The sequence below is a fragment of the Pristiophorus japonicus genome, chromosome 1, assembly GCF_044704955.1.
Source record: "Pristiophorus japonicus isolate sPriJap1 chromosome 1, sPriJap1.hap1, whole genome shotgun sequence".
In the NCBI taxonomy this organism is placed as follows: domain Eukaryota; kingdom Metazoa; phylum Chordata; class Chondrichthyes; family Pristiophoridae; genus Pristiophorus; species Pristiophorus japonicus.
The window spans coordinates 150603167-150623605 of NC_091977.1; the positions used below are offsets into that span (position 1 = coordinate 150603167).

A 20439-nucleotide genomic window follows, 5' to 3' on the forward strand; every position below is an offset into this window, starting at 1 on the left:
GGTGGGGGGGGAAAGGGAGGGGTGGGGGGGGAAGAGGGAGGGGTGGGGGGGAAGGGGGAGTGGAGTGGAGGGGAGGGGTGGGGGGGGAAGGGGGAGTGGAGAGGGGAGGGGTGGGGGGGAAGGGGGAGTGGAGAGGGGAGAGGTGGGGGGGAAGGGGGAGTGGAGAGGGGAGGGGGGAGGGGTGGGGGGGGAAGGGGGAGTGGAGAGGGGAGGGGTGGGGGGGGGGAAGGGAGGGGGGAGGGGGAAGGGGAGTGGAGAGGGGAGGGGGGAGAGGAGAGGGGGGAAGGGGGAAGGGGGAGAGGGGAGGGGGGAAGGGGGAGAGGAGAGGGGAAGGGGGAGAGGAGAGGGGAGGGGGGAAGGGGGAAGGGGGAGAGGAGGGGGGAGGGGAGGGGGGAAGGGGGAGAGGAGGGGGGAGGGGGGAAGGGGGAGAGGAGGGGGGAGGGGAGGGGAGGGGGGAAGGGGGAAGGGGGAGAGGAGGGGGGAAGGGGGAGAGGAGGGGGGAAGGGGGAAGGGGGAGAGGAGAGGGGAGGGGGGAAGGGGGAGAGGAGAGGAGGGGGGGAAGGGGGAGTGGAGGGGGGGGAAGGGGGAGTGGAGAGGGGAGGGGGAAGGGGGAGTGGAGAGGGGAGGGGGGAGGGGGGAAGGGGGAGAGGAGAGGGGAGGGGTGGGGGGGAAGGGGAGAGGGGAGGGGTGGGGGGAAGGGGAGAGGGGAGGGGTGGGGGGAGGGGGGAAGGGGGAGAGGAGAGGGGAGGGGTGGGGGGGAAGGGGAGAGGGGAGGGGTGGGGGGGAAGGGGAGAGGGGAGGGGTGGGGGGAAGGGGAGAGAGAGGGGAGGGGTGGGGGGAAGGGGAGAGGGAGGGGGGGGGGAGAGGGGGTGGAGGGGAGAGAGAGAGGGGGGGAGGGAGGGGAGGGAGGGGGGGAGGGGGGGCAGGAGAGTGGAGAGGGAGGGGAGGGGTGGAGAGAGAGGGGAGGGGTGGGGGGGGGAGAGAGAGGAGAGGTAGAGAGGGAGGGGGGTGGAGGGGAGAGAGAGAGGGGGGGAGGGAGGGGAGTAGAGGGGAGGGAGGGGGAGGGGGGGGCAGGGAGTGGAGAGAGCCTTGGGGGGGGGGCAGAGGGAGACACGGGAGAGGTGCAGCGGAGAGGGAGAGAGCCTTGTGGGGGGGGGGCCGGAGGGGGGGTGCAGGGGAGTGGAGAGAGCCTTGGGGGGGGGGGAGGGTGGGCAGAGGGAGACATGCGTGGGGGTGGGATGCAGCGGAGAGGGAAGAGGGAGCGAGAGCATTGTGGGGGGGGTAGAGAGAGCCTTGGGAGGGCGGGTGGGGGGGTGTACGGAGAGAGAGCCTTTAGGGGGTCGTTTGGGGTACAGAGAGAGACACGAGGTGGGGGGATGGGGTCGGAGAGAGGGAACTCTGGGGAAGACGGATTACGTTCTTCCAACCCCCTTTACACCCACACCCGATTTCTCGGAAAGCTCGGTGTGTGTTACAAGGAACATCATTGGAGTGGACAAAATGCAGAAGTCACGACACTCACTATTTTCATACCTAATAACAATCCGCACATAATGCCCCATTTATGGCTGGAGGGGTGGCGCGGGGTAAGGTCATGCACTTGCTCTTAGGTAAGGGACTTTGGCTGGGAGAAGGATGTACTTGCACTGGGGTAGGGGACAGGCTGCGGGATGTGTGTTTGTGATGTGTCCTCTCTGACTTCTGAAGTCAAAATGGATCATGTTACAATGTGTAAAGTTAGGCTGGGTGGTTCCATTTACACATTCAAGAAAAACTATCCTCTTTTCCTTGGTTTATCCTGCAAGGGGACCAATCAGCAATAGGTCATGTGATAATGGAGAGCCAATCAGAGAAACTGCTGCCATTCAGTTAGTACACATTGTTGCATCCATAAAAAAACTCAATTATACTGACAAAAATAATCTGTTTCTTTCTCAGCTTAGTATAGAACCCAAAACAAAAGTCAGTAATCTTTTTCCTCACACGCACACGTACCTTCTCTGTTTAAAATATATATGCAGTCTCGCTGTTTTTTTAAAAACAATACACTTTATATACATTTTACTTGATTGAAGAATTTTACATTTTTCTCTTGCTAAATAATTTTGAAAAACCTTTGAGCAGAAACTGCTAGAATATTTCATCAATAGAATTGACTGAAGAGTACAAAGACATCCTGAGATAGTACATGCTAGGATGTCAGTCTAAATTCAGCTCTGGGTGAAAGTATCAAATTCAAACCCAGGCTTTTGGGCCTTGGGAGTATTATGAAAGCATTAAAAAATGACAAAAGAAAATTCAGTGGATAAATGTGATCATACTATTATGAAGCATGTTATTTTTAATTTTGCTTAAACATTTATTTCGGATGTTACAAGTTTCAGTTACTGAGAAAAACTGGCAGCTGAAAACTCATTTCAGAAAGCATTTAGAGCAATTTGTTGGAACCCAGTGATTGGTCAAGGTGATGTACTCACTATAAAATAGCAGCTTGTGTGTTTGTCAAAGACTGTGACAGGGATGTGTGTCACCTTTCACACTGAATATAGCTATCACAGCACCACCTACAGGAGTAAACGGTACTTATAATGTTTTCAATGCAACACGTATTTTACATACCAAATTTCATATCTAATGCAGAAAAATTGTTTTGAAATTATTTATAGTTAAATAGTAAATCTTAATGCAATTTGGGAAGTACAGAAATCGAGTTGGAGTTTTTTGGCAGTTCAGACTGAGAAACTGTGGGACACAAAACTAAGGTGCTACATTGCCACAGCTGACAGGAGGATGTAATTGCAGCTCTACAGGTTTACATTGGCAGATTCATTATAAATGTAGACACAGAATTTTTTTCATTGAAAATAGATATGGATGCAGATGTAAGATTTTTAGTCAGATTAAAAGTTATGCCTCTGCTCCCAGTGCCTATTTTTCATGATTTTTGTCACATTTATGTCATATCTGGTGTCATGTTTTAGTTATGCATAGGATCACTATTTGCTCACACCTTCATATTCTATATAATAAAACTGCAAGGTATGGTGTGTATACTTACCTTTCTACCCTCCAAAGTCGGTGGTGCTTTTTCTGAAAAAGTTCTTTCAATTCTTTCCCACAGAAGTCTACCAAGGGATCTGTTGTCCTGGACTATGTATTCAGACATGTAAACCTGATGGAGACAGAATACTTTGGTTTGCGTTATTGTGACAGGAGTCATCAAACGGTGAGTGATGGACAAAGGTGAGATGGGATTGAGGGTTTGTGGAATAGGGTTGCTTTAATTTATATTAAAAAATGTGATGGGTTTGAAATAGACAGAATAACATTCCAAATCTTCAATTCGTTAAAGTTGGGTACCAAATATATACGCAATGTTCAACAAAATGAAATAGTTCAGCAACTGTGTAATATTTATAAAATTTTCCACTCATGTTTGTGTTAAATTAGGAAATATTACAGATGAATAATTTAAATATACTATTAGAACAAGAATGGCTCAGTAGCACAAGCCGTATAATGTGCTGCCATTAAATTGCATCACCTCATGTGATTGTCATTGATTCAAATTGTCATTTACATCTACTTGCCTCAGTTGGATGAGTTACATTGGGCTCAAGTTTCGGACCCTCGGTAGAACAGCGCACCTCGGAGAGGTCTGCCTAATTTGTAGAACTGAAAAAGCGGCAAATACTTACCTCGCGATTCTCTGATATCTGTAGGCCAGTTTGCAGCTCGGCGCAGTGCAGCAGGAGCAGCTGGGGAGGGAGCTACAGCCCTGTGCCAAAAAGAGTGCCGGCAACTGCGCGCGTGCACAGTAGCTCCTGGCCCTCCCAGCGCGTCCTGTCTCCGGGTGACCACCCTATCTCTGGCCGAAGGGACGTCGCCCCTATCCCAGGCCGAGTGGCCTGCCTGCCCTTACCACCTCAGCGGCGGGGCCCACCCGACCAGCAGCTCTTTGGTGGTGGGCCCCGCCCAAACTCCTCCTCGGTGGCAGGCCATGTGAGCAGTTGGTCACAGCAGGCTTACACATAGTTCGGAGGGAAGTATCCTTTTGGTGTTTCGCTGCTCTACATGGATGGGATAAGCACCATGGCTACCAGTTGTATCAGAGTGACCCCAGTGGAAACTATGGAGGGTGGAAGGCCACCTGCATCGGGAATAACAGTGCTGCTGCAGTATCTATGCTGAAACAAGACTTCATAGAAGGAGATATGACTTTGCAATCAGCACTTGCATTGGCAGTTAAAGTGTTGAATAAGACTATGGACGTCAGCAAACTATCGGCTGAAAAGGTGGAAATTGCAACGCTAACCAGAGAAAACAGGAAAGCGCGCATAAAGGTGCTGAAGCAGAATGAAGTGGAGGTTTTGATTCAGCGACACGAGGCAGAAGAAGCGAAATCTGAAAAAAGGAGGAGCAAAAAGAGAAGGACAAAATAGAGCTGCAAATGAATCATTGAAAATCTAGTTGACTGCAGGTTCTCAATTTATAGAATTGGCCATCCTAGATACCATCCAGGCTTCTTGTACACTTCCGCTCATCAATTGTATACGCACTAGTAATTGCCAGATGGGTTTTTAAATACAGAGTAAAAGGCAAAAAAAAAATCCTGTCGGGGGCAGGCTCCGCCCGAGCATCTCGGCGGCGGGGACCGCCCGAGCAGCTCTTGAGCAGGCTGTTGGAGGGCTCCTGGTGCTGCAGTAGGTGAGTAGAACTTTTAGTTTTTTATTTATTGATTGATTTTTTAATTATTTTTTCTATTTTAAATGTTTACATTTTTTTTTGATTGGTTGATTTATTGATTTATTTATCATTTATTATTGATGGCTCTTTATTGGTAAAAGTGAAGTGTTTAATGCTTGTAAAATCATCTAACTTCCCTCCCCCTCCCCCACCCCCATCTCTCGCTACCTGCGCCGAATTTATAAAGTGTAGGCAAGGTTTTTCTGAGCGTACAAAAATCGACCCGTACTCCGTTCTAAATTAGTTTGGAGTAACTTTTCGCTGCCTAAACTTTCAAAACAGGCATAAGTGGCTGGTAACGCCCCCTTTTGGGGAAAGAAAACTGTACTAAAACAAAACTATTCTAACTCACTAGAACTGGAGCAAACTAAATGCCGAGAATTGCTATTTCTAAGATACTCCATACTAAACTAGTTGCTCCAAAAAAATAGGAGCAACTCAGGCCGAAACTTGGGCCCATTATCTCTTGGTGTAGCAGGGCAGGAATGAGAAGTAATGAGTTCATTGTGAGGAGAGTAAAACTGACATTCCCAATCGCAAATGGAATATAGGGTCCAAGTTTCGGCCTCAGTTGCTCCTGCTTTTTTGGAGCAACTGGTGTAGAACGGAGTATCTTAGAAATTCAAATTCTCGGCATTTAGTTTGCTCCAGTTCTAGTCAGTTCGAACAGTTTCACTTTGGAACAGAATTTTTTTTTCAAAAGGGGGCGAGTCCGGCCACTTACGCCTGTTTTCAAAGTTTCGGTAGTGAAAACTTACTCCAAACTAACTTAGAATGGAGTAAGTGAAGATTTTTGTACGCTCGAAAAAACCTTGTCTACACTTTAGAAAATCAAGCGTAGGTTACAAATCAGGCGTAGGGAATGGGGGGGGGGGGTTTAAAGGGAAGTTTACAAACATTAAACACTTCAGTTTTACAAATAAAGAGCCATCATCAATAATAAATGATAAAAAAAAATCAATAAATAAAAAATGTTCTACTTACCGACTGCAGCACCGGGAGCCCTCCAACAGCGTGCTAGGATGCCCCCCCCCCCCCGCCCCCAGTGTGTCTCTGTCAGTGTCTCTATCTCTCTCTCTGTCTGTCTGTGTGTGCCTCTCACTCTCTGTCTGTCAGTGTCTGTGTTTCTGACAGCGAGGGGAGGGGGAGGAGGGGGGTAGAGGGAGAGAGGGGGGGAGAAGGGAGAAAGAAGGGGGAGGGGCGGAGAGAAGGGGGAGGGAGGAGGAGAAGGGAAGGGGGGAGAAGGGGATGGGGGGGAAGGGGGGAGAAGGGGAAAGGGGGGAGAGAGGAGGAGAGGGGAAAAGGAGGAGAAGGGGGGGGGGGAAAGGAGAAGGGGGGGGAAAAGGAGAAGAGGGGGGGAGGCTGAACGGGCCGGGCCCGTCCCCAGCACCAGATTTACAGGTAGGTGGGGTCGGGTCGGGTCCGGGGTCAGGAGTGAGGGTCGGATCGGCGGGAGCGCAGGCCAGGGTCGGGAGCACGGGTCGGGTCAGGGGAGCGGAGGGAGGGAGGGAGAGGGAGGTCAGGTCGGGCGGGGGGGAGCGCGGGTCGGGTTGGGTCGGGTGGGAGGGAGGGAGGTCAGGCCAGGTGGGTGGGGGGAGCGCGGGTTGGGTTGGGTGGGAGGGAGGGAGGGAGGGAGATCAGGCCGGGTGGGTGGGGGGAGCGCGGGTTGGGTTGGAGGGAGGGAGAGGGAGGTCCGGTCTAGGTGGGGGGCGGGGGGGAGGGGGATGGAGAGGGAGGTCGGGTGGGGGGCGCGGGTCGGGTCCGGTCCGGGGACGGGGGGGATGCGGGAGTCGGGTCAGTGTCTGGGTCGGGTCCGGTCCGGGGGGAGGGGGGGGGGGGTGGGGAAGCGGGAGTCGAGCGGGGTCGGGAGGAAGCAGGAGCTGTGCATGGGAGGCAGCCTTATGCATGCAGCCCCAGTGAGGCCATTCGGCCAGGGCTAGGGGCTGCGTGCTTCGGGCCCCTCCCACACAGTTTTGAGCGCCTGGAGCTACTGCACATGCGCGCCCACTGTAGCGCGCATGTGCAGAAGTCCCGCCACTGTTTTCAGCGCAGGGACCTAGCTCCGCCCCCAAATGCTCATGTTGCGCCGCGCCTGACCCGAGGACCAGCAGGGAGCCGGAGAATCTATAAGTTTTTTTTCGGCGCACTTTGTGGCGCGACAAACGGGCGTCCAGGTCGGAGCTGCGCCGTTCTAGGCGCGGCCCGAAATTTGGGCCCATAATGTGGAGAAATGTGAAGTTATCCACTTTGGTAGGAAAAATAAAAAAGCAGAGTATTTTTTAAATGGTGAGAGATTGGGAAATGTTGGTGTTCAGAGGGATCTGGGTGTCCTTGTACATGAATCATTAAAAGTTAACATGCAGGTACAGAAAGCAGTTAAGAAAGCAAATGGTATGTTGGCCTTTATTACAAGAGGATTTGAGTATAAGAGTAATGATGTCTTACTGCAATTATATAGGGCCCTGGTGAGACCTCACCTGGAGTATTGTGTACAGTTTTGGTCTCCTTACCTAAGGAAGGATATACTTGCCATTGAGGGAGTGGTTCACCAGACTGATTCCTGGGATAGGGGGAATTGTCCTATGAGGAGAGATTGAGTAGAAGAGGCCTATATTCTCTAGAGTTTAGAAGAATGAGAGGTGATCGCATTAAAACATACAACATTCTTACAGGGCTTGAAAGAGTAGATGCAGGGAGGATGTTTCCTCTGGCTGAGGAGTCTAAAACAGTCTCAGACTAAGGGGTCGGCCATTTAGGACTGAGATGAGGAGAAACTTCTTCACTCAAAGGGTGGTGAATCTTTGGAATTCTCTACCCCAGAAGGCTGTGGAGGCTCAGTCTTTGAATAAATTCAAGATAGAGATTGATAGATTTTTGGATATTAAGGTAATTGAGGGATATGGGGATAGTGCAGGAAAGTGGAGTTGAGGTAGAAGATCAGCCATGATCTCATTGAATGGCAGAGCAGGCTCAAGTGGCCAAAATGCCTACTGCTGCACCTAATTCTTATGTTCTTGCCATGCTTCCAATTGTGGAAGAAAGTGGCAGAAGATCGCTGAATTGAAGTTCAGATAATTAACAAACATTTTAAATTGCATAATGATTCAAAGAACACACAAGATCACACATTGAAACCTGCCTTTCTCTAATGTGTCTTATGTGTCATAATCATTTTGTCTGGCTGTGGTGCTTCTGAAAATTAAAATGCAGAAATTGTGTTCACAACCTCCAGTATCTGAATTTCATTACCTCGTGTTTCATGATGACTGTCTGTTAAAACATTGAAATGAGGCTTGAGGCCCAATATTGGGGGCGTATGGGGCCTCAGTACTGCCTGTGCCTCACCCAGCCTGATTTTCGAGGTCTTGGAATTGTCTGAGAGAAGGACTGCATCCTCCAAATAAAGACCCTGGGGCCGAAATTGCCCACTGCTGGAAATGGGGCGCACCTACCGTGTTTCGTCTGTTTTTATCGGCGCGGTTTATGGGGTGGCCTCTTTGGCTTTTTTTTTTCCAGAGGACCGGAAGTTAGTCATAATGGGGGCGGATGTGCGGCAGTGAGCGGAAGTTCACACTCTAGAGGGGCGGAAGTTGGGGGGTAGGTGTAGTATCCGCCGCTGTCAGTCATCAGCGTAGCACTGATGATGTCACCACGACTCTCCCCTTCATTTAAAGGGGAGAGCCTGTGCGATTCTTTAAGTTCGGTCCACTGGGCCACCAGGGAGGGTTTCGGCCAGGCCAATGGCCTGGCACCCAAGACGGGGTGCCAGGCTGCCTGTTGGTAGCCCGGCCGAACTTGGGGGCATAATTGTCGGCCGACAGGAAAAAACATGGCGGCAGTAGGTCCTCCCCTTTAATGGCAGCTGTCAAGATTGTGCAGGTTGGGCCTGTACTCTTTGCAGTTTAGAAGAATGAGAGGTGATCTTATTGAAACATATAAGATAATAAGGGGGCTCGACAAGGTAGATGCAGAGAGGATGTTTCCACCCGTGAGAGAATCTAGAACTAGTGGGCATAGTTTAAGAATAAAGGGTCATAAGAACATAAGAACATAAGAATTAGGAACAGGATAGGCCATCTAGCCCCTCGAGCCTGCTCCGCCATTCAACAAGATCATGGCTGATCTGGCCGTGGACTCAGCTCCACTTACCCGCCCGCTCCCCATTTAGAACTGAGATGAGGAGGAATTTCTTCTCTGAGGGTTGTAAATCTGAGGAATTCTCTGCCCCAGAGAGCTGTGGAGGCTGGGTCACTGAATATATTTAAGGTGGAGATGTTTGAAAGATAAGGGAGTGAAGGGAAGTGAAGCTGTGCCCAAGATCAGATCAGCCATGATCTTATTAAATGGTGGAGCAGGCTCGAGGGGCCAAATGACCTACTCCTGCTCCTATTTCTTATGTTTCTTATGCACCGCCATTTTAGAAGTACTGCAAACACAGTGCACCGACAGAAAAAGCTGCCGATGGCACCGAGCGGCAGTAGCAAGAAGATTTTCTTGATGGAATTTCACCACCAGGAGGGGAACATCAGCAGTGCGCGCTCTGTTGATACAATTAGGACAGATCGGCAGCAGCGGAGCAGTAGTGGGGGGAGCGGGTCACCGCTGGGATACTGCAGGAGCGGAATTTTCAAAATGGCGACCATTGCATGAAAAATCGGCGGCCATTGCACTTTGAGGCGTGGCTGCCAATTTCCAGCAGGAAAACAGGCCTTAAGGGAAGGGGCAATTTTGTCCCCGCCCGCCCCGAATCTATTTAATGTATCTAATATATGTTTCAAGTCTAAACAAATCAGTGTATATGATAATGCTGAAAATGGGAGCTTTTGTCTATGAAAAGCTTTCAGGTGTTCCTGCTATAAAATATATTTTGATTTATTTCTGAATCTGTTATTATATTGCTGTATGAATCTATCTAAACAAAACACAAATAATTTGTTCTCACATCAACCATTTATTTTAAACAGTACTGGCTGGATCCGACAAAAACTCTTGCTGAACACAAGGACCTCATAAACAGTGAGTAATGGCTTCAATGAATTCTTTGGAACATACATTTGCTGTTTTACAGAACCAATTAAACTAGATGGACAGCTCAGGGACTGCTGCTTTTGTATATTTTTTGAGCCTCCTAGCTCCACATGATCAAAACAATGCAGATCATTTTGACTTTCACATGCACACAAATGAGGGTATTTGGGTATTCGGTGAACTGTAAAAAAAATTATACCTCAACCTTCTGGCAACATTTTATGACAATTTTGGTTTATAACCTGAGACATTCAAATTATTTCCTATGAGTGTTACAGATTTGGCCCTACCATGAATCCTTTCTCAGGATCATTGGCATCAGCTTCTCCCATAAGCATTCTGAGCATCTTTTGTGGGAGTTGCCAGAATCTTCCCCAGTTCTACTTTTATATTAGGCTGTGATAACAGTATGTACTACTTCAATATTTCCATAGGTGGGCGAAGCAAATGCTTGAATGAGACAAGACCAGATATGAATTGTTAAACTTTGTTGTTTCACAGTAAAGTGAACATATAGAACACCCATTATGATCAAATTCACTTCATTCAATTTGTACAATTCATCTGTGTAATTCTTTTTCATTATAACCTTTTTCACTTATTGTTTCTTCCTCCTGGATGGAAGTAACTTTAAAACAAAAATCATTCTTGGGATATGGGTGTTGCTGGCAAGGCCAGCTTTTATTGGCCATTCCTCGTTGCCCTTGAGAAGGTAGTGGTGAGCCGCCGCCTTGAACCGCTGCAGTCCACGTGGTGAAAGTACTCCCACAGTGCTGTTACGTAGGGAGTTCCAGGATTTTAGTGATTTGTGTTGATCTCTGAATATTTTCAGCATTTCATGCTATGGCCTTTTAGTTCTAGCCTGTAACTTGTGTTTGCTACAAAATATTAATGGTTTGAACATTTCATGTTGCAGGAGCCTCTCAGCCAGCAGTGGGAGTTGAATGCACAAGATCCTTAATCCAGTGCCTTAGATAACTCTGCCATTCCACTTTCTGCAACCTGAGCTCCTTCTTTGCAGAATGAGAAGGATTAATATACTGGAATTGATGCTTGAACTGCTGGCTCAGTTCTAAATTCACACTATAATTAGACGTGTGAAATAATCATACATTTAGGGGCTTGAGCTGTGCAGCTGCACCCTAATTAGAATCAAGTCTCTGCATGTAATCATAAGGGGCCTTTTCAAAAAAAATGAATGGCTAAGAAAATCCTATGTTAAGTTTTGGTTCTTTGTTTTTATATTGCCCACAATGCAAAAGAAAAGACTACATTTATTGGCTGAATCTTAACTCCTAAATACAAGTGGGTTGGGGTCGTGTCAGAGGCTAAAATACAAAAGATCTGGAACAGGAACTGAACCTGCCTCGAACCCACCCAATTCTGGTTATAACGGATGCGGGATGAAGGGCAAGCGACCAATCTGCTCGCGGGAAACGGGTTGGTCATTTAAATATTATAATGAGGCCACCTGCCTTCATTTTAACAATCATTCTGTTTTTGACTACAGGCGGCCGGGTTTCTCAGGTCTCTAGAAACTCGGCCGCTTAAAGCAGGCGATAAGGGCTGAATCCATGAGGTAAATGCCTTTACAACATTGCTTGTAGGCCAGGAGCAACAGGAGTTATTCCTCCAGGCCCAACAAGCCACCCAGTAAACCCCCCCGCAATCGGGAACCATGCCCGCAGTCGGTACCATGTCTACCTGCCTGCTGTTGTAGACTTTGGCCTTGTGAAGCAGGCTTCTTGCCCAAAAGGCCGCCAGCCTGTCAATTAGTCTGCCTGTGGGCAGGAAACCCACAGACAAATACTTAAAGGTGCTCTGCAGTTAAAAACCGAAGGGCATTCGGGAAACCTGTTCTTATGGGTTTCCGAACCTCAAACTAGCCATCTCCCGCAAGGAGCTCACCTACAGGCTAAAATCCAGGCCTATATACCTCAGGCTTCCAACCTATTTTATTTTCTGGTCACAACCACAACCAAATATAAATGTTTAAAAATAAAAACAGTAAATTCTGGAAATACTCAGCACACCAGACAGCATCTGTAGAGTGAGAAACAGAGTTAACGTTTCAGGTGAGTGACCGTTCATCAGAACTGGGAAAAAGTTAGAGATGTAACAGGGTTCAAGCAAGTACAGAGGTCGAGAAAGGGGGGAGGGGAGGAGAGGAAAGAGCAAAAGGGAAAGTCTGTGATAGGGTGGCAGGTAGGAGAGGGGATTGAATGACAAAAGGGATGATGTTGCAATGCAAAAGGGGTTGGTAATGGGACAAGTAAGGTAACAAAAAATGGGCCGAGAAGAGATGTAAATGGGAAGAGCACTATCATCAACAGCTCCTGGCTGCAAAAATGGGGTCAGAGGTTATGATCTGAAATTGTTGAACTCTTGAGTCCAGAAGGCTGCAAAGTGCCTAATCAAAATTTCCTTGAGCTGATGTTGAGTTTCATTGGAACAGTGTAGGAGGCTGAGGACAGAGAGATCAGAGTGGGAGTGGAGCGGAGAATTAAAGTGACAAGTGACCATAAGCTCAGGGTCACGCTTACGGACTGAGCAGAGGTGTTCCGCAAAGTGGTCACCCATTCTGCATTTGGTCTCCCCTATGTAGAGGAGACCGCATCGTGACCAGCGAATACGGTATACTAAATTGGAGGAAGTACAAGTAAATCGCTGCTTCACCTGGAAGGAATATTTGGAGTCCTGGATGTTGGGAAGGGAGGAGGCAAAAGGACAGGTGTTACATCTCCTGTGCTTGTACAGGAGGGAGTTTTGAGGGTGATTGAGGAGTAGACCAGGGTGTCGTGGAGGGAACGGTCCCTTTGAAATCATGAAAGGGGAGGGGAAGGGAAGATGTGTTTGGGGGTGGGATCATGCTGGAGCTGGGGGCTATGGCGGAGGATGACCTGTTGATTGTGGAGGCATGTTATTCTGTTCCTAACACAGATGAGGCTGCACACAGGGAGGTTAAGATAACGGTGACCTCAGTCTTTAATAAGACACTCCAGAGTGAGGAACAGGCCTTAGGGGCCGGCTTATATACAGTGCTCCCTAGGGATGCTGGGATCCCTTGGGGCTTCAGGGGCTGAGCTCCCTGCTGGCGGAACATGGGAGTGCATGCTTTACAGATACACAACATCACTCCCCCGCCAAAGTCAAAGTGAAAACTATTTACAAGGTGAGGCGGTCGGGAGCCTTTCTTTCCCTGCTGGACCACCTCGTACAAATGTCTGTTCTGGTGTGTTGGCTGTGCCCTCGCTGGGCTGTTGTGTTGTTGGCCCTGCAGGGCTGCTAGGTGAGCCTGGCCTTGCTGGGCTGTTGGGCGTGATGGGTTCGATTTCCTGGTCCGGTGTGGTGTCGTTGATCCTTTGGGTGTGTGTTGTGGGCTCGGAAAAGGTGGTGTCTGCTGTGGGTTGTTCAGGGCAGTCTGTGAACCGCAGCCTCGTTTGGTCCAGGTACTTTCTGCAAATTTGTCCATTGTCTAGTTTGACTACAAACACCCTAATCCCTTCTTCAGCTATCACCGTGCCCGCGATCCACTTGGGACCATGTCCATAGTTTAACACACACACAGGGTCATTCAAATCAATTTCCCGTGACACAATGGCCCGACCATCGTTTACATTTTGTTGCTGCCACCTGCTCTCTACCTGATCATGCAGATTGGGGTGAACCAGCGAGAGTCTGGTTTTAAGTGTCCTTTTCATGAGTAGCTCAGCTGGGTGCATCCCTGTGAGCGAGTGGGGTCTCGTGCGGTAGCTAAGCAGTACTCGGGACATGCAGGTTTGGAGTGAGCCTTCTGTGACTTGTTTAAGGCTCTGTTTGATGGTTTGTACTGCCCGCTCTGCCTGTGCATTGGAGGCTGGTTTAAACGGGGCCGAGGTGACATGTTTGATCCCATTGCAGGTCATGAATTCTTTCAATTCGGCACTGGTGAAACATGGCCTGTTGTCACTGACCAGTATGTCAGGCAGGCTGTGGGTGGCAAACATGGCCCTCAGGCTTTCAATGGTGGCGGTGGCGGTACTTCCCGACATTATTTTACATTCAATCCATTTTGAAAAAGCATCCACCACCACTAGGAACATTTTACTGAGAAACGGGCCCGCATAGTCAACATGGATCCTCGACCATGGTCTGGAGGGCCAGGACCACAAACTTAATGGTGCCTTTCTGGGCGCATTGCTCAACTGAGCACATACGCTGCATTGCCGTACATAGGACTCTAAGTCAGAGTCGATAGCGGGCCACCACATGTGAGATCTGGCTATCGCTTTCCTCATTACTATACCCGGGTGTGTGCTGTGGAGATCCGAGATGAACGTCTCCCTGCCCTTTTTTGGTAGCACTATGCGGTTACCCCACAACAGGCAGTCTGCTTGAATGGACAGCTCGTCCTTTCGGCGCTGGAACGGCTTGATTGGCTCTTGCATTTCAACGGGGATGCTGGCCCAGCTCCCATGCAGTACACAGTTTTTTTACTAGGGACAGCAGAAGATCTTGAACGGTCCAAGGCCTAATCTGGCGGGCCGTGACAGGTGATTTATCATTTTCAAATGCTTCCATGACCATCAACAAGTTTGCAGCCTGCGCCATTTCCACCCCCGTGGTGGGCAATGATGGCCGACTGAGAGCATCCGCACAGTTCTCGGTGCCTGGCCTGTGGCGGATGGTATAGTTATACGCTGATAGCGCGAGTGCCCACCTTTGTATGCAGGCTGAGGCATTAGTATTTATCCCCTTGTTTTCAGCGAACAGGGATGTGAGGGGCTTATGATCGGTTTCCAGCTCAAATTTGAGGCCAAACAGTACTGATGCATTTTCTTTACCCCATACACACACGCTAATGCCACTTTCTCAATCATGCTGTCGGCCCTCTCGGCCTTAGACAAGCTCCTGGAAGCATAGGCAACAGGTTGCAACTTCCCCGCAACATTAGCTTGTTGTAATACACACCCGACTCCGTATGACGATGTGTCACATGCTAGCACAAGTATTTTACACGGGTTATACAACACAAGCAGCTTGTTGGAGCATAAAATGTTTCTGGCTTTCTCAAAAGCAATTACTTGTTTTTTTTCCCCATACCCAGTTCTCACCTTTGCGCAATAACACATGTAGGGGCTGTAAAAGGGTGCTTAACCCCGGTAGGAAGTTACCAAAATAGTTGAGGAGTCCCAGGAACGACCGCAGCTCCATGACGTTCTGTGGCCTGAGCGCGTTCCTGATAGCCTCTGTCTTGGCATCTGTGGGCTGAATGCCGTCCGCCTCGATCTTTCTCCCCAAAAAACTCCACTTCTGTTGCTATGAAGACGCATTTTGACCTATTCAGCTGCAATCCAGTCGCTGGAGGACCTCCTCCAGGTTTTGTAGGTGCTCGTTGGTGTCCCGACCCGTGACCAATATGTCGTCCTGAAAGACCACAGTGTGTGGTACCGACTTGAGTAGGCTCTCCATGTTTCTCTGGAAGATCGTTGCAGCCGATCGAATTCCAAACGGGCATCTGTTGTAGATGAACAGTCCCTTGTGTGTGTTGATGCAGGTGAGGCTCTTCGAAGACTCCTCCAGCTCCTGCGTCGAGCTTGGTTAACATCTTGTCTCCTGCCAGCGTCGCAAATAGGTCATCTGCCTTAGGTAGCGGGTATTGGTCCTGTAGCGAGAAACGATTAATAGTTACTTTATAATCGCCGCAAATCCTGACCGTGCCATCACTTTTGAGTACTGGAACAATCGGGCTGGCCCACTCGCTGAATTCCACTGGGGAGATGATGCCCTCGCGTTGCAGCCTGTCCAGCTCGATTTCCACTCTCTCCCTCATCATGTGAGGTACTGCTCGCACCTTGTGGTGAATGGGTCGTGCCTCTGGGACCAAGTGGATCTGCACCTTCGCCCCGGAAAAGTTTCCAATGCCTGGCTCAAAAAGGGAAGGAAATTTGTTAAGAACCTGGGTACATGAGGCCTCATCGACATGTGATAGCGCTCAGATGTCATCTCAGTTCCAGTGGATTTTGCCCAGCCAGCTCCTTCCAAGCAGTGTGCGGCCATCGCCCGGGACAATCTTGAATGGCAGTTCGTGCACCGTGCCCTCGTAGGTGACCTTGACCATGCTCTTCCCAGGACAGTGATAAGCTCTTTGGTGTATGTTCTCAGTTTCGTGTGGATGGGGCTCAGGGCTGGTGTGAATGCCTTGTTGCACCACAGTCTCTCAAACATCTTTTTACTCATGATGGATTGGCTAGCGCCATTCAATTTTACATTTAGCATTATAGGTGGACATTTCGTCGAAAATGTGCGCATCCCGTGTACTTCAGCATCTGCCTCCTCCCTCGGAGGCTCGAAATTGCTTTGATCCACCATGGACCGATCTTCCTCTGCCACATGGTGGTTAGCAGGTTTTGCAGAGCTTGCAGCTCGTTTGCAAGCTCGTTGGAGGTGCCCCATTGTTGCACAGCTCTTGCAAACATACCCTTTGAAGTGGCATGAATAGGCTGAATGGAAGCCTCCACAACGCCAACAAGGTGTGAATTGCCTTGCATTCATCCTTTGTTGGGGACTCTGAGTCATCTGGGTCACCTGAGGCCTGCTGGCAGTTGCAGACTCGTGGTTTCTGCCCGGTACATTTCTGCTCGCAAACATAGTTCCAGTTAATTTATGAATATTGCTAGCACTTGTGTGCTGAAAGATTTGTTTGGTGTTATCACTGGTGGACATAAATGCCTGTGCTATCGCGATGGTCTTACTGAGGGTCGATGTTTCTACAGTCAAAAGTTTTCGTAGAATGGTCTCGTGACCAATGCTCAGTACAAAAATGTCTCTGAGCATTTGCTCCAGGTAGCCATCAAACTCACATTGTCCTGCAAGTCGCCTTAGCTCGGCGACGTAGCTCGCCACTTCCTGACCTTCAGATCGCTAGCACGTGTAGAACCGATACCTCGCCATCAGCACGTTCTCCTTCGGGTTAAGATGCTCCCGAACCAGTGTACACAGCTCCTCATACGACTTATCTGTGGGTTTCGCCGGAGCCAGAAGATTCTTCATGAGGCTGTAGGTCGGTGCCCCGCAGACCGTGAGGAGAACCGCTCTCCTTTTTGCAGCGTTTCCTTCTCCGTCCAGCTCATTGGCTACAAAGTACTGGTCTAGCTGTTCAACATCGGCTTCCCAGTTCTCACCCTCCGAGAACTTCTCCAGGGTGCCCACAGTTTGCTGCATCTTTGCATTGGATTCGTATTCTCATCGGAAGTTATTATGTTCCTAACACAGATGAGGCTGCACACAGGGAGGTTAAAGTAGCAGTGACCTCAGTCTTTAGTAAGACACTCCAGAGTGAGGAACAGGCCTGAGGGGTTGGCTTATATACAGTGCTCCCAAGGGATGCTGGGATCTGTTGGGACTTTAGAGGATGAGCTCCCTGGTGGCGGAACATGGGAGTGCATACTTTACAGATACACAACACGTGACCAGTTAAGCAAGCGTTGACGAGCAGGAAGGAGGCTCCAGCCGCGGTTTTTAAAGGGATCATCAGCAACTACTTGCACCTGACATGTTTCTGCAGTTTGACTGGCTCTGTGCAACTTTCTGCAACTCCAGCAGCTTTATTACCTTCATTCAAGGTTCTAAGGTAACAGGGAGTGTTGGGGCAAGTGTAGAACGCCTTTATTCTTACGTAAGGGCTTCTGCTCAACACTTGCTCGTAGCCATGGGGGATGTAGTGGCAGTCCCCCATGCACTCGAGTATCTTCGGGAGAGGGAACAGAGGCAGCAAAGAAGAGAAGATGTGCAAAGAGGGAGGAGGGGGCAGGAGGGCTCTCAACAGGAGGCCTTAACCCACCTAAAATGTTCAGAGCCCTCTTCTCTTATCTCCACTTAAGCCAGGAGCAGTGTATTAGGAAACTCTGCTTCACCAAGGAGGTGGTCACAGAACTCTGCCACCTCCTACAGCTGGATCTGCAGCTTGAGATCAGGGTGACCACGGCTCTCCCAGTAGCAGTCAAGGTCACCGTGGCCCTCAATTTCTTCACCAGCGGATCCTTCCAGTCTGGAGCAGGAGACATAGCTCACATCTCCCAGTTCACCGTACATCGCTGCATTCGGGAGATCACTGAGGCTCCCTATATCAGGAGAAGGGACTAAGTTTTCTTCTCTTCGAATAGGGAGAAGCAGGACTAGCGTGCATATGGCTTTGCCAGGATAGCAGGCTTCTCCATGTTGCAGGGCGCCCTCGACTGTACCCACCTGCCATTGCGACCACTGCATAACAATCCTGAGATGTTCCACAAATGCAACGGCTGTCACTCAGTGAATGTGCAGTTGGAGTGCGACCACGCCTAGCGCATCCTGCTGGTTAGTGCCAGCTATTCTGGCAGCAGCCATGATGCCTTCATCCTGCCTTAATCCAGTGTGCCTGCAATCTTCCAGCCACCACATGAAATTTGTGGGTGGCTGCTCGGAGACCAGGGCTATCTGCTCTCCATCTGGCTGATGACTCCCATCTGCAACCCCACAATTTATGTCCAGCACTCATAAAATGAGAGCCATGCTTCCACCAGGAACATCATCCAGCAGACCATCAGGCGACTGAAGCAGCGGTTCCGCTGCCTTGACCACTCGGGAGGAGCCCTCCAGTATTCGGCAGAGCGGGTGTTCCATTTTGTGGTGGTCTGCTGCATAATTCACAACCTGGCCATCATCAGGGCGCAGCCCTTGCCACCAGGGATTGCGGGACCAGGGGGAGGAAGAGGAAGATGAGCAAGAGGAAAGGAATGAGGAGAAAGGGAGGAGGCAGGCAGCCAAACCCCTTTCCTGATGGGCTGTCTGTGAACGACTCATCAGACTTCGATTCTAATGAATGAAACCCCAGATCCTCGTTGCTCACCATATTTCCATTATACTATCCTTCTGTCATGGAATATCACAGCGCCCTCCAGGGCACAAAGCTGAAATGAGAGCCACCACAAAAGATTCCAAACAAAATGAATAAATTTATCAAAATATCAATTTACACATACAATATCAACTAATCACCCTTGTGCAATCCCTTAGTGCCTGTCGTTCGCAAGCCCTTTCCTGATCTAGTCCTCCTACGAAGTTCTCTCCCTGTGGCTGCAGCATGGCTGGTGGAAGACTGCTGAGTTTCAATGGGGGAGACATCAGATGATGATGCAGGATGACCTCGAGCAGCTCTGGCCCTAGAAGGCCTGGCTGTAGACTGCACCACTTCGGCATGGGCGACAGCAGTCTGGGCTGGCTGGCTGACGAGCAGCGGCAAGGGTAATGAGGGAGTGGCAGTGGTGCGAACAGGAATGCTGTCATCCTAAAAGAGGACAGCAGGGTCCTGCTCTACAGACCCACTGCCAACCCCCAGGGCGGCACCTCAGCATTCCAAGTAACCTGTTGGAGCACAGATTGCTCGGCTGCTGTGATATCCTGCAAGCCCGAGTCGATGGTGGTATATTCAGCCAGGATGGTAGCAGTCTCGTGTTTGGGTGGCAGAGTGCATGAGAGCGATCTGCACTTCTGCTGTAGCACTAAGATGTTGGGCCGCTTCCACCTGTGCTGCAATGGAAACCACGACATCGCCCATCACACGCGGCATTAAGTCTGGGTCAACACGGTCTCGTTGGACGTTTTCCATGATTTCCAGCCTGAAAATCCTAAGCTCCAAACTCTGCGCAGAGCCCCGTGCAATGATGGAGGCAGACTCCTCCATGCTTCTTGATATTGCCAAGAGGCTTTCTGGCAGGTTTGCCATTGCACCTAGCAATTTAGTGTACATGCCCATCACCTTTCTTCTGAAGGTCGCCACATCGAGGTCCTCATCTGAATCTGTGCACTGGAACTCGCGAGCGAATGCGCCCTCCGGTGAACTGGCCCTCGAGCTACCCTTTCCCCCTGACCTTGCTGCAATCCACTCGTGCCTGGTGCCTCGCCCTGTGCAGATCCTGCTTCGACACTTGCCTCAAGTACACGCAGTGCCAGTTTCTCAGCTGGTGTCTGACAGATGCAGTGACACTGTGTCATTTTCTCCTTCTTCCCCCTCGCTCTCCTCCATCGCCTCGGGGACAAGCTGGTCTGGTGCTTGTTTTTGATTAGGTGAAAGCAAAAAGACACAAGAGTCGGGTTATGGTGAGGAGAGTGGCGAGGAAAGCAAGATATGCACACATACAGCATCAGCAGCTTGAAAAGGAGACGCGATTGTGGGATGAGGGGGAAGTGGAATGTGAGAAGAAGGATTAGGATTGAGCATATCGATGTTATCCCGAAGGACTTCAACCTCGCGAGTTGCCACGGCCCCCATGATCCGCTGCCAAATGTTCTCCAGTACTCCTTCAGTTGGCTGAGGTCCTGGATGGCAGTTTTCCCCCTGCCTGTCTGCTGCTGCTCCCTCCTGTTATGCGTGATCTTGGCCATCAAGAGAAAGGAAGTGTGTGAGTGTGGTGTAATGTCTTTGGTTGATTTGCCTGCCATAGTTGAATAGCTGTCGGTGTGTGCAACATTTGAGATGTGGGTGTGACTGTTGCAGCGGTGGTCAGGTTGTGATGGTAAAATGAAGCTATGATTGTGAGGTATGAGTGCTGATCGGTAGAAATTGTTGGTATGGGGATGTGGTGCATTGAGCACTGTGTGAAGCTTGTTGTGCAGATGGTGGGATATGGCATTTGCTGCATCCTTCAC

General features: G+C 49.8%; 1 protein-coding gene across 1 annotated transcript in view; it reads left to right on the forward strand.

The window, feature by feature from the left end:
• Window positions 1–20439, forward strand: part of epb41l4a (erythrocyte membrane protein band 4.1 like 4A) — a 524857-nt gene that overhangs the window by 212539 nt on the left and 291879 nt on the right. Inside the window, exons 3-4 of the mRNA XM_070864703.1 lie at window positions 3122–3226; window positions 9711–9762. Coding sequence (XP_070720804.1) covers window positions 3122–3226; window positions 9711–9762 — 157 coding nt within the window. The remainder of the gene's footprint in view (window positions 1–3121; window positions 3227–9710; window positions 9763–20439) is intronic.